The 15753-nt window shown below is 42.7% G+C and overlaps 1 protein-coding gene across 1 annotated transcript; it reads right to left on the reverse strand.

Moving 5' to 3' along the window:
- Window positions 1-5632: 5632 nt before the first annotated feature.
- LOC9269586 (eugenol synthase 1) lies at window positions 5633-8459 on the reverse strand. The gene is made up of 4 exons (XM_015786113.3): window positions 8103-8459; window positions 7865-7999; window positions 7536-7774; window positions 5633-6137 (listed from the first exon to the last, which is right to left on the reverse strand). Exons 1-4 carry the CDS (start codon window positions 8319-8321, stop codon window positions 6083-6085), a joined length of 648 nt encoding a protein of 215 aa, XP_015641599.1. The 5' UTR covers window positions 8322-8459; the 3' UTR covers window positions 5633-6082.
- Window positions 8460-15753: the final 7294 nt, after the last annotated feature.

Raw genomic sequence — 15753 nt, forward strand, 5'->3', positions numbered from 1 at the left:
TCCAAAATCTTTTTACCATCAGAAAATCTTAGCAAAGAATTTTTCAAATAAGAAACCTCTTTTTTCAAATTAGCACAATTTTTTCACAATCTACCATGACACCTGTCACGTCCGGAAATTCACTAGTAATTTCCGAACTAATTTGTGCATAAAAATCCTTGTCCAGGAATCAGCCAAGGTACACAAATTGACAATTTAATATACAAATCCATCATAAAAATAACGTTACATACTTACAAAAGAAAAGAAAACAGCAGCGGAATAACGGTCTAGCGATGGCTTCAGCTCCACTCCCACAGGCAGCTCAACTAGGGTATAAGCCAAACGTCTTCTCCTTCTGGATCCTTTTTCTTCAACTGAGGTTGATTGATTATTGCAAGGTGAGCATATGACATACTCCGCAAGCCACACAGCAAATATGCAAGTGCACAAGGATACCAAAGGATGGCATAATATAGGCTCATTTGCAAAAACAGCATTTAGCAAACATTTAGAAGTAAAACAGTAGAGTAATCAATCATCAATTTTAACCAACACTGCACAACACCCCAATGCTGCACAGGCCCAACCATCCTGAACAACCATACCCGGCTGTACAGATCTAACTCCAAACCAGGAGCTAAGCAAATCATTATCAGTTATAACATCCATAATTATTGTGAGAGGTGTGAGACTAATTACGAAAAACATTGCTCAACCCGCCCATGACCGCGGGCACGGCTATTCGAATAGTTTTACTCTGGCCAGAGGTGTACCACTGTATCCACAAGACACATCCTCAACATCATGTCTACCATGCGTTGCGATACTGGAAAGTACCCGAATAGAGGCTGTGACAATACCCTCTGCACAACACAACTCACCACAGTGCACCATACCTGGATCATAATCACCCCCTCTACAACCAGAGGCATGGACTCCCCAGCGACCCCCACGAACTTCTCGCCGCTTCTCAGTCTGGCACCCCGTAATGAACCATGCTATACAAAAGGTAAAGCTGTTGCCCACGCTGGCTTGTAGCTGGTACGGTTAAGTTTCACAACAGTAGCTCGCGAACCGATCCTTAATTGTCATGAGCACGACCTTCAAAACCATGTGCTCACAACCCACCATTAATCATATTTTAATTATCAATTAATTATCATAACACGATTGACCATCGTGAGCTACCATTAAATATTACCATAAGTAATAATGTAGTATATATGATTCATCCCATTAATGAGCTAATGTTTCTAAGCATGGCTAAGCAATTATATATATATATATATATATATATATATATATATATATATATATATATATATATATATATATATATATATATATATATATATATATATAGCATTTAGCTGAACCAATCCAATGTGTAAGGTCCAAGCTAATCAAATTATAACCCAGAGGAAAATAAAGTCATCTTCGGCCATAATCAACTGGGAAGGCTCACCACCCGATGACATTCGAAAATAATGCATACGTTGAAATAAAACAATAGCTTTAAATGGGTTCAACATGCTCAAAGGGTTGTTTGGGATCTGTGTGACTTGCCTTGAGCTTCCGCAAACACTTCCGAACCTTCCTTAACGAAAACGCTCTCCTCCGGAACGTCGGAAACTAAAGCGAAAGAACAAAATCAACAAAACAGTACAAAAACAAGCATAACCAGTACATGTAGATATTTTTAACATGTAGATCTCGATTTTAGATGAATTTAGCAACTTGAACCACTCGAATCTGAGTTACGATGATTTAGTTATGAATTTCCGAAGTTTAATCGATTTTCATCTAATAAAGAAAACTAAGAATAGGGATTAATGATGTCATCGCTGACATCATCAATGTCGACTCGACATCAGCGACGACCTCGCCGGCGCTAGAAGACTCGGCCGGACTTTTGGAGGGTACCTACGCGTAGAGGAGAACAACGCGATCTCACCGGTACTAACCAATGCGACGAACGACGACGGATGACGACCGGCGACGAGCTTGTGCGGCGGCGGCGGTTCGGTGGACGGCGGCGGCGGCTCTCCGGTGACCGGTGGCGACGGCGAAGGGGCGGCGGAGCTTCTACTCCACCGCGCGCATCTAACGGCGGCGACGGGAGGCGGCCGTGACGACGCAAGCGGCGGCGTGAGGCGGCTGTTCGCCGGCCGGCGACGGCGGCGGTTTGGGTGGCGCGGCGGCGGCACTACGGGGCACGAGAGAGCTCGGGAGATGGGTCAAACGAAAGAGGGCGACTAGGGGATGCTATTTATAGGCTTGGATTGAAGAGATCGGACTCCAACCGAGAGGATTTGAGCCGGAAAAACCGAGGGTTAGTTGGAGAGATAAACTCGAAAACGAATCCAATTTCGCGTCGAATTCAAAGGGATAAAGTCGGATTTTTGGGGGAAGAGATAGAGGAGGATAAGAGGAATATTTCCCCTCAACTAATTTTGCAAACGGAGCACGGGATGCGGCGGATTTGGTGGAGGAAGCGGCGGTTGCACAGGTACAGGACGGCTGGCTCGGGCTCTGTCCAAGCTTGAAGACGACATTGTAGCAGGGAGACGAATTAGACTTTTCGTCTTGGGCTGGCTGAAAACAAAGCAAAGAAAGAAAGAGGAGGAGCTCGGCTGGGCCGACTTGGGCTGCACAGCACGCGCGCGAGGGAGAGACATGTTGGGCTGAAATCAGCCCAACGGCTTAGGAGAGGATTTAAAAACTTTTTCCAATTAAAATAATCACTGAAATGATCTTTGAATTGTTAAAAATACTTCCAATGCTCAAATAGTTTCAAGAAAAATCCTGAAAATACTTGGACACTCAAAGTACTTAAAAAAATTATAATCAGACCATTTAATGATTAATTTAATATGTGGATAATTACTGAAATGTTCTTTGTAGGGTTAAAATTAGGAATTGAGTTCCGAAAAATCCGAGAATATTCCAGAGAGTATAATTAACCATGGAGAATTTAATAAAAATTAAATCCATCCATGCTTTATATTTAGGAAATTTTATTTCCCACATTTAACTTCACTTATAAATTAATGAACATTTAATATAAATTCTAATAATAATTTATTAAATAATTTTTTAAATCCTAAAACGAAAATCAGGATGTGACAACACCTTTGTTTTTACGACATTTGGGGCAAGAAAGCACTTCATTGTTTTTCACAACATCTTCCATGTACTCAACACGACCTAAAGCATCTTTTAGTTTCATCTTATTCAAATTACATGTTGAGCAATCCAAAACAACATGAGGTTGTTTTAACTTTTTAGCAGAAATCATGTTAAACATCAAACTAGCATGAAAGGCAATTTGATATTTTTGCAACAACTTTTTAGTTAAAAACAACTCATCCAAAGTGCGTGTGTGCAAAGCAAAACTACAAGCAAGAGAAGATCTATTTTTCAAATCATGTGCAGCATTAACATCTCTAATTTTTGAAATCTCATTCATTAAAACCTCACAATTTTCACAATCATCATCATTAGGAATAAGATATTTTAATCTATCAATTTCAGATTTAAGAGATTCAATGATAAATTCCTGTTTTCTATACATCTTCTCACACTTCTTATTTTTTGCACTCAAAATAGTAATAGCTTCCTCAAAAGCACTCACCTCATTGTCTTCATACTCTGTGTCAGATTCACCACGCGCCATGAAGCAAACATCGGAGACGTTCTTTCCCTTGTCATCATCTCCACTTTCACCATCTACATTACTTAGTGGCTCGAAGGGGGCACAAACTTTTTGAAAAGCCTTCCTAAGATTCTCCATCTTCCTCCCTTGGTAAGAACCCTTCGACTTGTTGTTGTTGGTCTTCTCACCATCCTTGTCTTCTCTTTTGCCTCTCCCAAGCTTAGGACAATGCGAACGAAGATGATCAATTGAACTACATTCAAAGCAACAATTTGGACCACCTCTTTTCCTGTTCCTGGCATTATTCATAGCTCGAGCAATTCTGTTAGCAACCAAAGCCAAATCCTCCTCCTCGATTTGTTCGAGTTGATCATCGGATGTGGCATTAAAAATAGCAAGAAAAGACGACTTAGATGAAGAGGCATCAACATCCAAAGAGGAGGAAGAAGAAACCAAAGCACTCGATTTAGAATCAACTGCGAGAAAGAACATTCATCTCATGTGTTTTCAATTTTGTATAAAGTGAATCCAAAGTCAAAGTAGACATGTTAACAGACTCCTGAATAGATGTAACTTTCATCTCCCAAATAGACATGTCGAGACCATTCAAAAAGTGACGAGAAATCTCAGATTGTGGATAATTAGCATCATAAGAAGAATCAACAGATCTAAGATTACTCAAAATTTTATTAAACCTAAAAAGATAGTCATCCAAAGCTTCTCTAGGTTTCATCTCAAATTTAATGTACTCCTTTTTAAAAAGATCTCGACGAAGCTCTTTAATGTTATTTGTTCCTTGATGAAAATTACTCAAAGCAACCCAAATCTCATGAGCAGTTTGAAGATGAGCAACACGATCATAATCCGAACGAGAAATACCACTCAAAAGAATGTTGCGAGCTTTGCAATTTTGTTCAAAAGCAGTTTTTTCAGCAGCAGTATTAATAGCTTCAGGAATCACATAAGCATGAGAAACTTTTCTCCAAATATCATAATCTTCAGCCATAATATAAGATTGCATCCTACTACACCAATGAGAAAAATCCGTTCCATCGAAAACATGAGGCTTAGTTGAAAACCTAGCGGGAGTAGCCATGGCAAAAACTCTAGATCGATAAAAATCCAAAGAAGAAAACAAGGCTCTGATACCACTTGTAGGATCGAATCACAAGAACTAAGCCAACCAGAGGGGGGGTGAATGGTTGGTATACCCAAAAACCGAAAACTTTTAGCGGAAATAAAAGTTACCCTCGAAATCGATGGATCGCGGTCTGACTGAAGTAGTTGCGTCGGTCTGACCGCCTGATGAATGTCGGTCTGACCGATGTAGATCGATCGGTCGAATCGCCGAAAACGCCTGCCACCAACTCCTGTCGCCGCCGGTCTGACCGCCGTGTGCCCACCGGTCGGACCGCCGCGATGCCGCCGGTCTGACCGCCGGTGCGCCGCCGGTTAGACCGCCGAAACCCAGTGAACCACAAATCGAAGAACTCTTAAAGTAGATAACGACTTTATTACTTCTCTCTGTGTTTACAAAGTGCACCAATAGCACTCCTTACAAAAATTTTGACTAAACTCGAAACCCTAACTCAAAACTCAACTCTATTGCTCTCTAAAACGATACCGGGAAGCCTCACGCTCCCCCTCTATTTATACATGAGGTAGACAGCCTAAAGCCACGAACCAAACTCATACTAGGAGTCCTAAACACCTTAGGAAACCCACTAGTACAAGAAAGAAACTTTACATAACCAATCGTACCAAATTTGGACTCCTTCCAAATTCAACTTCGCATCCTATACGCACACAATAACTCCATCGTATGCCATATGGAATCTCCATCAACCACGTGCATCAACTCTAGCCTAAGTATCCCGCATGATCTCTGACCACAACGGACGTCGTCTTATCCCCAAGCCGACTCCCGGTCCATCACCGCAAATACTCTCCCGAGACATTGAGTCACCTACACATGGAACAAACAAAGAAACCATATTCCGAGACCAAGCTATCTCCAACTTGATTCATTAGCAGCAAACAATAGTATTACATACGTATAAACTCGGATATCCAAATAAACAACCCGAAACCGAAACCGACACAGTGTCGGCCGGTCAGACCGCGGGCTGCACCGGTCTGACCGCGCATTACACGCCGGTCTGACCGGCTACTAGAGCCCGGTCTGACCGGTCACACAAAATGATAAAATCCTGCGATCCCCTGTAAATCTAATCATCTCCAAAACCACTTTGTGAATAAATTCCAAATAACAAAACCAATAATCTCCAATGCCCAATTGTTCATCATAGAATAATAATTGATTTTACAAGATAGACTCTCTCAAAGGTCCTCCCCATCTTCTTCTCCCACAGGGAAACGAGATCGTTCATTGACAGGGCATTCTCTGGTGGCCTTATATGCAGGACCTTGTTCAGCATCCTTGGATCATCCACTCCTTTGATGGTAAACGTTGCAATGTCCTCCTCGTCGACAAATATTGCTGAAACATTTCGCAAAGAACGAAGGCCGGCCATAGTTCAGTGCATCTTTTTTTTTTTAAAAAAAAAGTTTGTGAATATCCATGCAGAAATGTTGATCAATGATCAATACCAGCTCTGAAGTAGCTAATCAGTACTCCCTCCGTCCTAAAAAGACTCAATTCTTGAGTTTCCGTGTCTAACGTTTGACCGTCCGTCTTATATGAAATTTTTTTATGATTAGTATTTTCATTATTGATAGATGATAAAACATGAATAATACTTTATGCATGGCTTATCTTTTTAAATTTTTTTCTTATTTTTTCAAAGAAGACGGACGGTCAAACGTTAGACATTGAAACTTAGGAATTGAGTTTTTTTTGGGACGGAGGGAGTATATAACTAGCCATATAGGTGCGCTTTGCGTGCCTTTTGATTCTATTTAAGACTTCTGTGTATGGTCTATTAGTTTACATTAGCTTTTAAGAAGGTTCTGATATAAGTTAATTTGTTTACAAAGTATGGATTGTAAGAGAAATCACTAGAAGCCACCTTTGTTCCCTCTCTTTGAATCATATGCTTAATTAGGAGGAGATACAGAAACCTCTGGAAATTTGGTTTTTTAATACATGCACTCTTTCGATCCGATGACCATTGTTTATCCGAACTCTTCATCGACGGCTAATATATTTTTGATGATATGGCACATCCTCGTGCAAGAAAGCTTACTGCTTTCACTATTATAATATAAGATAAGATAAGTTAAGATTAGTCTGATTTTGCTTTTTTCCTTTAAAATGTTTGATTTTGCTCTTGTGGAAACAAAATCCATTGTCTTTTTTTTTTGGCAAGCGTGCATGAGAACTATGCATCATTTTACATTAAAAATTATTTTCTCTCGAAATCCATGATGAAAAAATCCTTACTATTTGGCTTCTGCGACAAAAAAAAAGAAGAACAAGAAAATACTCCAGAAAGAAAAAAATGTTATTGAGAAATTACTTTGAGGTAAATATATTTTATATTAAAAATTTTACTAATTATAAGCACCAAATTTTACATTATAAAATATAATATCTCTAGGCTCTTTAAGAATGGTAAATTTACCTCAGCGCTGCATGCATCTACACACATTCATTGTGATGTTACCGAAAAATTAAGGGCCTGTTCACTTTGATGTCATTTTCAACCTTACCAAGTTTTGGTAAAGTTAAAAAAAAGTGACTACATTTAGTTTGCTGTCAAATTTTAGTAACTATATAAGAAATCCTGCCAAAATTTTGGCAAGTTACCAAAATTTTGGTATAATTACCAAAATTTAGATAATACTAAAATTTGGTATACTAAAATTTGGTAAGTTTTTTTTGGCATCAAAGTGAACAGGCCCTAACTGAAGATTTGTTACTCCGTTTTCTTTTTACCTTTTGGTGTTGCCGTCTCCCAGAATGACAACCTTGTCAGCTGGGAGGCCGCTGGCTCCAGGCTGCACAAGCGTGGGGAGATAGTACCCCGCGAAAAAGTTGCAGCTGACGAACGTGTAGGGGATCCCCTCGGCCTCCACTGTTCGCCGGATCTGCGCCTCGACGTCGAAGGTCGCCTTCGCCGGCTCGACGATATGCGCGTGGTCGGCGTCGTTGCCGAAATCCGACGGGATGAACCTCTGCAACTTCCCAATTATTTACAGCTTGATCAGTGTATATATACAGAGCCAACGGAAGCAGGGGCAGCAGATCGACATGAGGGCGTTGACCTTGATGTTTCCGGCCTCCTTGATGGCGGCGATGATCTTCATCTGTTCGCCGACGTCATGGTAGCCGACGACCGATATCACGACGTCGGCGGCCCTCACCGCCTTCACCAGGAGATCGTGGTCGCCGATGTCGCCCTATATGTGTGTGTGATCGATTCGGATTTCGGACGACAAGCATGTTATTATTTCAGACGCAGAAACGATCGAACAGCAGCACGCGAGGTACGGTTGTACGCACCTGCAGGATGGTGACGCCGGCGTCCCTGAAGCTCTGCAGCAGCCGCGCCCTGGAGCTGCTTCCTCCGCCGCCCGTCGCCGGAGGAGGCGGCGCGGTGGCGCGCACGAGGGCGGAGGTCGGGTGGCCGGCGCGCGCGCTCGCGGCCACGATGAACTTGCCGAGGTGCCCCGTGCCGCCGATGATAAGGATCCTGCTCTTATTACGATCTCCAGGTTCCATCGGATTATCGATTCCGACGACGCGGCGACGACGGTGGCGGAGCTAAATTCAGCGCGACCGTGTGCGGGCGGGTGCACCTGCCGTTGGTGCTGGATCAGGATTATTCTATTTATTTTCTATAGTAGCAATGTTGCGGATGATTGTATGACTTTCTGATTGGGTATTTGTCATGGGAGAATTTATTTTATGCCACTACGAAATGTCCACTCTCATATATAATATACTAAGAAGATTATGCATCATTTGTTTTATCATTAAAAATGTACTTTAAGCCTGACTTAAATCTTTGTATCACTAGCAAAAGTATATGTACGGTGCAACATGCGAAGATAATTTTCACAATTGAGAAAAACCTCTGCCAATTTAAATGACAAACCGAAATAATACAAGCAAAACAAAGTTAGAAATCATATATAGGCCGTGTTTAGTTTCTTGTCAAATTCTTTTTTATGTATATGGACACACAAAGTATTAAATGTAGACTAATCACAAAACAAATCACAAAACAAATTACAGATTCCACCTGTAAACTGCGAGACGAATCTATTAATCCTAATTAATCTGTCATTAGCAAATGTTTACTGTAGCACCACATTGTCAAATCATGACACAATTAGGCTCAAAAGATTTGTCTCGCAATTTACATGCAAACTGTGCAATTGATTTTTTTCGTCCATATTTAATACTCCATACATGTGTCCAAACATTTGATGTGACGAATTTTTTAGAAGTTTAAAGGGAACTAAATACAGCCATAACATTGAATCTGGATGCGCTCGCATCATCGTCATGACACAAAGAATCCCCCATGTACACAATATCGGATGACTATTCCATAAGTTGTCCCATGTATATTTTGCTATACCTAATCAATCAAAGATTGTCGTTTTGATGATTCAATTAGTGAAAGTTTTTTAACTGTTGATGGAATGCATTTGCAAAGTAACAAACTTACCACATACACACCTTAAACGATCATAATTTCAAAAGGAAAATATTTATGAGGAGATAAATTCGGAAGAGAAAATATTTATGGTGCCACAATTTTACCAAAAATCATTTAACTACATTATAACTACATTGTAATTTATGAAAAATACATTGTAAATTTTAAGAATTACATTGTGATTTTAATACTTACATTGAAATCATGCTAATATTCACTGTATATGAGGTGTTGACTACAAATTATTAATTCATTGATTATATATCAAAATAGCGTTGACTAAGGAGCTAAGAAAAGAAAACGGAAAAGAGTAAGAAGCGAAGGGATACAGATGTATGTGATAGACAATATCGGACGTATGAATGCAAAGCCCATCAGGTGGCTGGTCCTAGATCTGATTGAAATCAGTTACGAATTGTGACAGCAGATTTTTACCAATACCAAAAGAGAGGAGGAAAAAAGAGAGGATATTGGAACAAGATGGCGAGGATCAGAATGATTGGGAGAAAAAGAAAAAAAGAGAGACAAAAAGCGATCGGGAGAGGGGCGCACGTGGCTTCAAGTGGAGGCGTATAAGATGGGGTGGCGGGATGATGTGAGCCGATTGGGTTGGGTTGGGCTGGGAGGGGGTGTATAATAGTCACGTCGAATTGGATAAAGGTGATACACAACCAACTCAAATATCGATGTCGTACCAAATTCCGACGGAAACATCTTCAATTTTTATAATACTAGAGATTACACTAAATATTTGAACAAGATAAGTGGTTTTGGTACGTCATCTGTGTTAGAGTTGGTTTTTGAGTTTGTCGTCCGTATCTAATTCGAGAGTCTAGAATAACTATTATACACCCCCCAGCCCAACCCAACCGAGCCACACCATCCCGCGCGCATCCACTAGGTGCCACGTGCTCCCCTCCCCTAATTGGCATCTTTTTGTTTCTCTGGTTTTCGTTTCTGTTTCTCCTTTTTCTTTCTCCTGATCATCATGATACTCTCCCGATCCTTCCTTGCATATTCCAAATTTCTATCCTCATAATATTTTCCTTTTGAAATTATAATTGTTATAAGGTGTGTATGCGAAAAATTTGTTACTTTGTAAATGCTTTTCATCTACTATAAGAAAACTTTCACTAATTGAATAATCAAAACTTCAATCTTTGGTCGATGAGGTATAGAAAAATACACATGTGTCAACTTATAGAATAACTACCCGATCAATTTGTGAGGCCACGAAAAGGTGTACACGAAAGATTTTTTGTGTGATGACGCATGAAGCTAGTGTAACCGGGCTTAATGCTATATATAATTTACGACTTTGTTTTGCCATTGTTTTGTTTCTCTTGTTTCAATTTTTTATTTAAATTGGCAGAGTTTTTATCAATCGTGAAAATTGTTTGTAGCGCACATATATTTTGACTAGTATGTTCAAAATTCAACAACATATAACAAACAAGGGATTACTAATTTTTAAACCTCCGTCTTATGCCACAACTCGGCTGTTGGACAAGGGAAAAGGAAAATTGAGTTAGGAGGAGTCTGAGATGGATCAACCGACTCTAGTTCAAGGAATAGGAGGGGTTCTGTTGGAGTCAAGTCGAGTCGGTTGATTGAACTGACTCTGAAGGATCTATTTTGGAAGTTCAGTAATGATGTTGTATCTTTCCGATTTCGTACATTTCCTATTTTGTGCCGAATACTTTCCGCATTTATCTTCCATATTTTCTTTTGTGCACATTACTCGTTTACTTGTCGGATTGACCTTTCAGCCGATCGTTTATGAATTGCAAGTCTTATAAAGTTCTTTATGGGTTTGTTGTTCGAGTTTACTTCACCTAGGTAAATTAGGAGTTCTTCCTTTTCATCAGAGGAAGAGTTTTAGTATAAGTCTTAGGTGTGGTGCCTAGGCTTTATATTTTCAAGAGTAAAATACATGGAGGACCACTTAACTTGTTTACGTGAATTGTGTAGGTCAATCTACTTTCAAAATGGACATCTAGATCACTAGTGTGAGTTAAGTCAATCAATTTGCCTTTCTAACTATCCACATGAGCATACCTTGTACACATGTTATACTATCTATGATTGAAAAATTTGCTATCAGACATGTGCAAAAAAACCGCATGTGTTTCTTATCCTTTCTCACAGTACTAGCACTGAGAAATATACAAAATTAGGGGAACCAAATCATTTCACTTGTGTCTATTTTGATGAACTTTTCAGTTCTCAGTCCTCTCTCTCGTTTGCCATCAAACCTGACAGCGGCGACAAGCTATGAATATAAACAACGACGAAGGCAAAATCCTAGGCAGTGGCGGCGACAAGCTATGAATATAAACAGCAACAGAGGCAAAATTCGAGGAGGCAGTGGCTAGGGTGTGCAACGGCTGCAGATGCCTATACATGTGCCACATTATGTGTACAAGGTGTGCTCACGTGGATAGTTAGCTAGCTAAATAACTCAGTTAACTAATCCTATGTGGCACGCTTCAGGGGCGGATTTAAGATCCGGCTAGCCTGGGCCGTTGCCCGGGCTCATGGGCCTGCATTAGTGGACCTACTACTTATTATCCATACTAGGAAAAAGTACACTGATGGTCCCTCAATTTGTCATCGAGATAAAAAACGCCCTGGAACCACAAAACCAGATATACAGGGTCCCTTAAGTATACAAAACCGGTCACCCGAGATTCTTCGGTGGTTTTGACCCTGGTTTTGGTCTACGTGGCGGCTGAGTCAGCGTGGGACCCACGTGAGCCCCACACGTCCACGTCAGCCTCCTCTCCCTCTTTCCCCTCTTCTCTCCCTTCCTCATCTCTCTCTCTCACTTCTCTGTCGAGACGAGCGGCGGCCGAGATTGACGAGATGAGTGGTTTCCAGCAGGGTGGATAGCGTGATGGGCGGCGAAGAGATGGGCAGCTGCCGGCGAGGAGGATGGCGCGACGAGCGGCGACCAGTGGGGAGAAGGGGCAGCGCGCGGTGGTCGGCAGAAGGACCTATGGAGAGATCGCCGTCATCATCAATATCTCGAACAGCGAGCCACCGGCGTCGTCGCTGCGGTGGCGGACGTCGCACACCATGCACAGGCGGCCGTCGAGCTCCCGCGAGCGTTTTCCCAACCGATATGGCCGGTCACATGGAAGCCAGGCGGCGGGGGGGAGCAAGGCGGCGACGCGGTGCCGGCGGCGACGACACGGGAGCAAGGGAGCAAGGCAGCGGAAGCAGCCTCCTCTCCGTGCGACGACGCGGGAGCAGGGGAGCAAGGCGGCGGCGGCAGCGTCCTCTCCGCGGCGCCGCTAGCCGACATGTGGTAAGGAGAGAAAGGCGGCAGCGGAGGGAGCAAGACAACGACGCGGCGGTGGCGGGAGAGCAAGGCGTCGGCGGCGGGACAATGGGAGGGCGCTCGCCTCACTCACTAGGCCGACCCTGTGCTTCCCCACTAGGCCGCTGCCGCCTCAGCCTCCTCCTCGCCGTGCTCACCTCACCAACGCCGCGCGCGAGGAGGCCCACGCCATCACATGCGCCGTGTCCCGCGTCATCGCCGCGCACCCTGGCCCGTTCCCTCGCCGCGCTCCCGACACGGCCGTGCTCCCAACGCCGCCTGCTTCCCCAACCTCTGCGACCTCGGCTTCTCCCTCATCGGCATCACCAACCAGGACATGCACAGACTCCAGCCTCCCCGCGCCTCATCGCCACCGACAAGCCGACGCCGACGCCGGCCTCCCCGCGCCTCGCCACCACCGACAAGCTGACCCCGTGCTTCCCCACTAGGCCGCCGACGCCGCCACCACCGTCGCTGTCGCGGCGCCGCCCTCATCCTCTCCCGCTCGCCCCGGCTAGGTTGCAGATAAGTGAAAGAGATATGAGGAAGGGAGAGAAGAGGGGAAAGAGAAGAGAGAGAGGAGGCTTACGTGGATTACCCTGACATGTGGGGTCCATGTGGGTCCCGCACTGACTCAGCAGCCACGTAGGATAAAACCCGGGTCAAAAACCGCCGAGGGACCTTAGGTGACCGGTTTTGATTAGTTAAGGGACGCGGGATATCTGGTTTTGCGGTTTGACGACAATTTTGTATCTCGATGACAAGTTGAGGGACCTTGGGTGTACTTTTTCCTCCATACTATTCCACAGAGAAAACCACCTCCCCTCCCAAGCAATGAGTGAATGAGGCCCACGTATTTAGCGCCAAGCCCACGAGATTCGGAGACTGTTTAGCTTCCTGTAGCCCATTTTGGCGAACCACGCGACCACGGCGACGCTTCATTTCTCACGAGACGCGGGCACTTATTTCCAACGCGGTGGCAGGCAGCCAGCGACGCTCCCAATTCCAAAAACTTAACACTGGGCTTGCTGTGTCAAGGGCTTCAGCTTGAGCAGATTGCAGTCACATCGGCGCGGCCACGCGCCCGGCCGGCCGGCCGGTAAGCTCGGAGTCAGAGGCACCGGCGATTAGGCACTTAGATTAGCTAGTTCAGTTGGCTTCTTGCCTACTTGTTCACTGTTCAGTTTTTCACACAGGTTGCAGACTTGCAGTTGTAGCATCGTAGGCGAAGCAAATGGCAGAGCAGCAGGAGCAGGGGACAAGGAAAAAGCTTGGCCAGAGAGGTAAAAACTTGAAGTTGGATTGTTAACCAGTCTATTGTTTAAACTATGTCATTTTAAATTTTAATCAACTGAAACAAGTGATTGGATTAGATTTGGAATTTTGGATCCTATATGCAGACGTGCTTATTCTTGGCTCTTGGCTCTTGCTAAAATTTCAGGAATGAGGGAATTCTTGGTTGATTTGAGGAGCCAGGAGGAACCTGTTGTTGCTGATCCTAATGGAAGGCATGGGACTCAAATTCAGAACAAGAACAGCCACCGGAAGCACAAGATCATTTGCAACCAAGACCAAACATGAGTAATTCTATCAGTGAGTTCAATCCAAATGAAATCATATGCGATCCTTGCTTGTGTTTAAAACTGTTGCGTTTTAGTTTAAAACTGTTGCGTTTCGCAACCTTGTTTGTGTGTGCCGCGTGAATGATTTTACGCATATTTGTTATTCATCATCTGGCTTGCGGCTAGCTTGCCCAAGCTCATGAAATATCCTGGATCCGCCACTGGCACGCTTTGTGTACATGATGTGTTCACATGGATAGTTAGATAGCTAAAATGTTTCACTTAATTCACATTAGTTATCAATATGTGTATTCTATATGACACAACTAAATAAGTTGGATGACCCTCCATGTATTTTACTCTATTTTCAAGGAAGTTAAATTAGAGAAACGGACAGATATAGTAAATTGGAGAACAGCATCCTTTCACCACGTTAGCTCTAGCATGTCGGTGTTGGCGAACAGGGTAGTATTTACCATATGTGGTTACCTATTAATGTGCCCAAAGTAAATACATCTGTATGGGTTTACCTATGCTCAGTTTTACTCGATCTGAAGTTGTGCTCGACCCCAACTATCTCCTCTGACTTCTTGAACTAGATAGGTGTTTTGCTTTATCCGTGTTCTAAAAATCTTGCCACATTCTTTATTAGATAAAACACCATTCTAGCTACTATAGATTTTCTTTGACAACACAAGGTTAAAGAGAGATATACTTTAACCATCCAAGTGTCCTTTGGGATCAATGTGATGTCCCAAAATAATCTGTGGTGAAGTACTTTATTACATGGGCAACCATAGGCCCTGAGCCCCTTACATCCAAAGGTTTAAAATAAAAGATAGCACATCAAAGACTATATGGATCAGCATTCACAGGCACTTAATGATGGCACAAACTACTATCAAAGCCTTCTCCTCCATTATCTCCTAACCCAATGCTTAGCAACCCATATTGGAAATGCATAGCAATGTATGAGAACATAATGAACTAGCAGATAGGGTTTATTTTGCGTAAAACCATAGTTTAAACAGTCAAAGCACATTTTTAAACATGTTCTTGATCCAATGTCATTATTGTAATATCATCAATTTTGCGTAATCCCACGAATCTATCTTAACTCAGCTAATCCACATGACTAAACCATCATAATCCATTCTCCCAAGATTTACAAAGTTGGGACTAACTTGGAGTAACATTATTCAACATGCTCATTGTAGGAACGAATACAAGAACGAAGCCTCAAAAACGAAATCTTTTTGCAGAATAAAAGAAACCCTTTAACATGAAGGAGCACGGTGTGACCTCAAGTAGTTATGAGGTCTGACCTCTCATATACCTACAGTCTAACTTCCTGATCTCTGTAGATGCTCTAGTCTGACCTCCTAGATGCTTCCGGTCTGACAACCCGGGTGTCGCCGATCTAACTTTATTGCATCAACTTGTGTTTACAAAGTGCATCTAACACACTCATTTCACAACTCATGAACTAGAATCGAAACCTCAAAGCAAACCTTTACTTTTCTCTCTAAAAGTTGCCTTAATTTTGAGACTCAACCCCTCGTCTATTTATATCCACAAACATGGCTACCTACAACCATGAAT

Source organism: Oryza sativa, chromosome 6 (assembly GCF_034140825.1).
Source record: "Oryza sativa Japonica Group chromosome 6, ASM3414082v1".
Taxonomy (NCBI): domain Eukaryota; kingdom Viridiplantae; phylum Streptophyta; class Magnoliopsida; order Poales; family Poaceae; genus Oryza; species Oryza sativa.

What these genes read in the sequence shown, in the direction of transcription:
- LOC9269586 (XM_015786113.3), bottom strand. Translation starts at nt 8,321, where the DNA reads ATGGAACCTGGAGATCGTAATAAGAGCAGGATCCTTATCATCGGCGGC. An exon ending in CCGGCGTCACCATCCTGCAG is followed by an intron (nt 8,000 to 8,102) that starts GTGCGTACAACC and finishes ACACACATATAG; the next exon opens with GGCGACATCGGCGACCACGA. An exon ending in AGGAGGCCGGAAACATCAAG is followed by an intron (nt 7,775 to 7,864) that starts GTCAACGCCCTC and finishes GGGAAGTTGCAG; the next exon opens with AGGTTCATCCCGTCGGATTT.